The 6,290-nt window shown below is 39.5% G+C and overlaps 1 protein-coding gene across 8 annotated transcripts in view; it reads right to left on the bottom strand.

Annotated features, from left to right (window-relative positions):
- Positions 1–487: 487 nt before the first annotated feature.
- Positions 488–6,290, bottom strand: part of KCNAB2 (potassium voltage-gated channel subfamily A regulatory beta subunit 2) — a 206,215-nt gene continuing 200,412 nt past the window's right edge. For all 8 annotated transcript variants that reach the window (XM_077250367.1, XM_077250364.1, XM_077250366.1 and 5 more), the window contains 4 exons: positions 5,954–6,048; positions 4,929–5,049; positions 4,617–4,705; positions 488–2,408 (listed from right to left, as the gene is read on the bottom strand). In XM_077250367.1, the coding sequence (XP_077106482.1) occupies positions 2,319–2,408; positions 4,617–4,705; positions 4,929–5,049; positions 5,954–6,048 (395 nt within the window). In that variant the 3' untranslated portion in view covers positions 488–2,318. The remainder of the gene's footprint in view (positions 2,409–4,616; positions 4,706–4,928; positions 5,050–5,953; positions 6,049–6,290) is intronic.

The following is a 6,290-nucleotide window of genomic DNA, read 5'->3' as shown; positions in this document are numbered from 1 at the left end:
TTTCCTAAAAAAAAAAGATAATTTCTTCAATTATTCTTACAGTAAATAGACTAATTCAGTGGATATTTATTCCCTCTACAACCCCTGTCCAGAGGTGTAGAAAATGAAGCAGTCAGGCTCAGGATGCAAATACTGGTATATCAGAAGGTTAAAATTCACTTGAAAGCAATGGAGAATAGGAGCGGTTTCAGTTTTTACTTTCCAAAAAAAAAAACGGATTTCTGAATCACTATATTTTTAGTATAACATTTCGATAACATTTTCTTCTATATATACGCTTATGGTATATTAATATTTTTTCATTTTTGTTTTATTATTTCCTTTTTAGTGCACTTTGGCTGTTCATATCATTACATTAATTTTCCAGTCATAGAAAAAAAAAATCTGAAATTTAGGCAAAAATAAATAAAATTTAAATTACTTGAAAGATCGGGTATTGTGCTTGAAACTTGTATACAAGATATGTCCAATTTTAAACGAAATTATGGATCTAAATTTATCTTCCGGGTCTGTGAAAATCACATATAGCACATGGAATCCCTCAGTTTTTAACATTGCAATGGGTAAGGGAAGTGTTGCAATTTTTTTTTTTTTTTTAGAACACAAGAACTTCACATATTTATAATAACTGGCGCATTGAAGAAAATGAACTCCAAAATATTGAAAAAAGAACGGACTGCTGAATGAGACCTTAGGGACATCTCATGAGCCATCTTTGAAGATTCATAGCCTTTCACTAAAGAGAAAAAAACACTGAAAACATTTAAGTGATGAGAAGGTCAATAATAGAAAAGGGGCAACAAAATAAGATAAGTCTAGTAGGGGGGGGGGGGGGGAAAGTCAAATTGTTCTTGGTGCTTCCAATAAGAATTGTGAATTTTAGATCTTTTCTCAGAAAAGAATGTAAAAAGAATAAATATTCTCCTAACTCTAGAACATATTGGAGACAGGAATACACAGAAATATCTTCCAGGCATTCACTTACCCTACAGGAAAAAGGGAGTTTTACACAAAGAACCAAAAAGCAAAATGTTGACTTCCACCGCCAGTTAACTACAAGCCTACTGGTCATTCATGAAACTAGTGCAAGTGTCTTTTGGTAGTCCAGGGAGGAAATGTTACTGTTTGTGCGCAGATATATACATGAAAACAGAAAATTCAAGTCTGCGATGCAAACGTAGTAAACAGATATGCAAAACAGGATAGGGTTGTGTTTCGGAAAGGAGCAAATTAAAGCACCTGCATATGTCAAAGGCTCAAAAACAAAAATCAACACTGGCACCTTCTTCTAAGGTCGATGCTGAGACTTTACTGGTATCCTACCCAGTGTAGAATGAGACATGCAATACAACTCTCAATTCCTCCCAATAGTTTCTCTACGACAGAACTCCGCAACAGTTGAACGACAATGCAGAGTCACAGGAGTACGTTGCTTTGCACAATGGTTGTAATTAAGCGCGGCTTTTGCACAATCTACTATCACTTCGGGGTTAAATTGAAGACCGTAATGTTTTTCTATGACCGTAATAGCCGAGCATGTGAAATCCCCTTGTAGTTCCCAGCCCTCCAGGATACAAATGAGATTTATTGAAGATCTGCCAGATATGAGAATTGCTTAACCCTAGCTGAGATGCAGTGAAATAAAATAACAATAGTTCTTCCAAGAACCTTGAAAAAAATGAAGACAATGCCTAAGACTTGTTCAAGAGGTCACTGGTGTAAAAATAAAAAGTATGAGTAAAGTAAAACTGAATAAAATCATAAGAAAACAACAATAAAGAAAAAAATAAGATGGAACAAAAATATATCAAATTATTATTATGTTTTAATCCTATATGAGGTATGGGATTTAATGGTAAAGCAGAATTAAGTACAAAAAAAAAAAAGAAAAGAAATTCCAGTTCTTAAAAGACAAAATTAAGAAATGGGGAGGTGATTATTTATGCAACATAATAAAAAAAAAGTAAAGCACTGCGGCACCATTGCCAACAGTTGAGGAAATACTGAAATTAGGCCTGAGTTCACAAAGATGGACACACTGAACATAAGATGTGATGTTGACATTTTTTTCCCATTACCACAGACATCACTCATCCTGTGACTACGTTATTGTGTGGCTAAAGAAGTTAGCGTAGATTTGTATACATTAAGCGTATGGTTTCTCACATTTAATACTTTTGAACAGTTTCCCGACAGTATTTGGAAAATGTTATTTTCTTGGATGCGACCACACTCCACTTGGATTCGATAAAGCTTAAAGCAGGCAAGTCGAAGAACCAAAGCAGAGCCGAGACAGTCCGCTACAGGGGCATCTACAATTAAGACCGATAGTCTTTCTTGCTATATGGCTTGTTGCCCAAAATACTATCAATCTCGTGAATTATGGAAGAAGATAACTTTGGAAGGACCTGCAAGGGAAAAGAATGAAAAATAGTACACTATAAATAGTTAATTCTGAGCTTTAAAGAGTATCCATTGTTTTATTTCTCTATATAATAGTATACTTGAAAATAGGAAACTTTGGAATATAACTTATTAAACTGCTTCTTTCTTTACCAAGACTAATCATTTATTCTTTAAATTCTCAATTCACAAGTAAAATCTGTATTCACTGCATATAAACTTTATTTTTACTAGGAGGTGGTAGATGGTGGAGTTCATAAAGTTCTATAGGAAACTTTAGTTGTTTGTCTGCTTGCCTCCAGCTCCTCCCTAGAATGTCTGTGTCTGCCTCCAGCTCCTCCCTAGAATGTCTGTCTGCCTCCAGCTCCTCCCTAGAATGTCTGTGTCTGCCTCTAGCTCCTCCCTAGAATGCCTGTCTGCCTCTAGCTCCTCCCTAGAATGTCTGTGTCTGCCTCCAGCTCCTCCCTAGAATGTCTGTCTGCCTCTAGCTCCTCCCTAGAATGCCTGTCTGCCTCTAGCTCCTCCCTAGAATGCCTGTGTCTGCCTCTAGTTCCTCCCTAGAATGTCTGTGTCTGTCTAGTTCCTCCCTAGAATGTCTGTGTCTGTCTCTAGCTCCTCCCTAGAATGCCTGTGTCTGCCCCTAGCTCCTCCCTAGAATGTCTGTCTGCCCCAGCTCCTCCCTAGAATGTCTGTGTCTGCCTCTAGCTCCTCCCTAGAATGTCTGTGCCTGCCTCTAGCTCCTCCCTAGAATGTCTGTGTCTGCCTCTAGTTCCTCCCTAGAATGTCTGTGTGTCTAGTTCCTCCCTAGAATGTCTGTGTCTGTCTCTAGCTCCTCCCTAGAATGCCTGTGTCTGCCCCTAGCTCCTCCCTAGAATGTCTGTCTGCCCCAGCTCCTCCCTAGAATGTCTGTGCCTCTAGTTCCTCCCTAGAATGTCTGTGTCTCTAGTTCCTCCCTAGAATGTCTGTGTCTCTAGTTCCTCCCTCGAATGTCTGTCTGCTTCTAGCTCTTCCCTAGAATATCTGTGCCTGCCTCTAGCTCCTCCCTAGAATGTCTGTGCCTCTAGTTCCTCCCTAGAATGTCTGTGTCTCTAGTTCCTCCCTAGAATGTCTGTGTCTCTAGTTCCTCCCTAGAATGTCTGTGTCTCTAATTCCTCCCTCGAATGTCTGTCTGCTTCTAGCTCTTCCCTAGAATATCTGTGCCTGCCTCTAGCTCCTCCCTAGAATGTTTGTGTCGGCCTCTAGCTCCTCCCTAGAATATCTGTGCCTGCCTCTAGCTCCTCCCTAGAATGTCTGTGTGTCTAGCTCCTCCCTAGAATGTCTGTGTCCGCCTCTAGCTCCTCCCTAGAATGTCTGTGTCTCTAGCTCCTCCCTAGAATGTCTGTGTCTGCCTCTAGCTCCTCCCTAGAACGTCTGTGTGTCTCTAGCTCCTCCCTAGAATGTCTGTGTCTGCCTCTAGCTCCTCCCTAGAATGTCTGTCTGTCTCTAGCTCCTCCCTAGAATGTGTATGCCTCTAGATATCTCGGTAATGGAAAAATCTGCTTCAACTGAAAACAGATTTTACCCATAAATTGAGAGTAAAAATAAGTCCAGAAGGAGAAAGAAACCAATTTCTGTGATAAAATTAAAAATTTCCTTATTTTCATGTTCACCGTTGATTAATTAAATAAAAAACTAGGTACACTTTACATAAATAAACACATTTTGTGTTTTTGTCTATCTGGAAAAAAATCAATAGGATTTTTACCTAAACATAAAAATCTCACTGTGTATATAATGTATAAACCACTAAAGTACATTTTGGTGTAGGTGTGGGTAACCCTGTAGAAAGATACTGCTTGTAACTGACCATATCCATAAGCCTGCCTCATTGGCTTTACCACACAACATAAATAACTGATCATGAAATCTTCCAAGTGGCTTACATCCATGTTATTATATAATGATTATAGGGGTTATATAAAAGTAGAAAAAGGCTTAATTTGTTTCCACCACAAACAGCGCCACTATGGCGGAGTCTGGTATTGCAGCTCAGTTCATATAAGTGAATGAAGCAAAGTTAGAATACCAAATTCAGTCCACTGAAAAGGGAATTTTTTTTGGAAAGGGTGAATTCTAGGGGAGCATAGCTTTCCTTTTTAAAAAAACAAACAAATAACCCTATAATATGATGACTGGTGTGAGATCTAGCAACATTTACAATTATATATACGAACCTGTATTGCTCCAATATTCTCCAGTAGTTGGTCAGCATTTGATGCCCCTAACAACACTGAACTGACTCCTTCATTCCTCAGACACCAGGCTGTAAAAAATTGTTTGAAAGACTTAAAGTCTGACTAGAAAACATACAAATAGCTGAATAGGACTCACTAATGGGTCCGCAGTCAAAAAATCCTAAGATACTCCCAAATCCTAATACACCAAAGGGCAGATGCTTCAGGCCACACATGTCCTGGAAGGTCAAGTTCAAGGACGAGTCATATACCCCCAATCTATGAAGCTGTGCGCATACATTAGGTACTAACCGATGGCTAACTGGGGAAGAGTGCAGCCCAGACGCTCTGCGATGGCCTGCAGCTCTTTCAGTTTTGCTTGCTGTCGTCGTCCTTCTTCACTCAGGATCTTGTCTTTTAACCACTGATAACCCTTTACAAGATAGAGGAAATCATTTTTTTTTTTTTTTAGAAACAAGTAACTCATCAACAGGAATCCTATGGATAGTGTTTTAATATGGAGAAAGTCCCTGGCCATTTGCCCCATTAGTTGTGATTAGATGACTTCATGGGCATCTGTTAGCCAGATTCATTTCTACGGATTTAATGCAATACTAGTATGGGGAAGCTATCGTCATTGCTACTTCCTTTAGAGATGGAGAATTTTGTTCAAACCCTTTAAACATTACATACACAGTGGACGGTTGTTGGCCGATGCTTATGCTTTTGCGAGACAGCCATCTCTCCCACAGACAGCAGCGCTTATTTGGCTGAGCGCACCCGTGTACTCAGTGAGAAAGCCATGGACAGACATGTTTGGTGATGGCTTCTCTCCGGGAGAAAAACGTGATCCACAGTCCGAAATCAGATATGCTCCACTGAGATCTCCCAGACGATCAGTTGTCTGGGGCTCCATACACAATACACTGTTGGCCAAATCCATCGATATCGGTGGGTTAGGCCAGCAGTAGTCTAATATGTATGGGATATAAGACCTTGAGTCAAGGCTTTGACGAAGGGAAGGGCACTTGCCTTAGGGGCTGGGCTATCACCAACAAGGGTAGAATGTTAAGATATTTAGATACAGGGTTAAGGGAACATACTATCTCCTGTGCCAAGGTGAAGACTAGCTACAACTTTGTCTTCAGTTGTTGTCTTGTGTCTTGTGGTTTTCAAGTCTAATCTATCTTATTTTTGGAAAGCACAAGCCCAAGGAATATGGCCTTTGTTATAAGTTCTGCAAGATCACTCAACTTTCTGAATTGTCTCCGGAATCCCTTAGTTTTGAGCAATTCACTATTGGTGGAATACAACAGATCAGCAATTCCCACACTGACCTTGAGTGATGCTCTAGAATAAGGAGGAATGCCGCCATCATATTTTCCCGATACTATTCCACAAGCAAGTGGTGACCACGTCATAGCGCCAACACCTAGAGGTTTAGAGAACAAAACCCCAAATGATAAACGGATACTTATCTCCCTGAAGTTCTACTGTTCAGTACGACATCAACAATGGAGGGAAGATCAGTCTAAGATTTTGGGTTTTGATGAGTCAAGTAACTAAGTTATATATTATTTACAATTCCCATAAAAAAGTTTTTTTTAAAGCTAAAAAAGCATGGCTAATTTCTATCAAAAATACACCTGTCAATACTGTGTGTGTGGTACCACA

Source organism: Ranitomeya variabilis, chromosome 4 (assembly GCF_051348905.1).
Source record: "Ranitomeya variabilis isolate aRanVar5 chromosome 4, aRanVar5.hap1, whole genome shotgun sequence".
NCBI classification, from domain to species: domain Eukaryota; kingdom Metazoa; phylum Chordata; class Amphibia; order Anura; family Dendrobatidae; genus Ranitomeya; species Ranitomeya variabilis.
The sequence above is the reverse complement of the archived record's forward strand: the minus strand, read 5'-3'. Positions and strand labels throughout refer to the sequence as shown.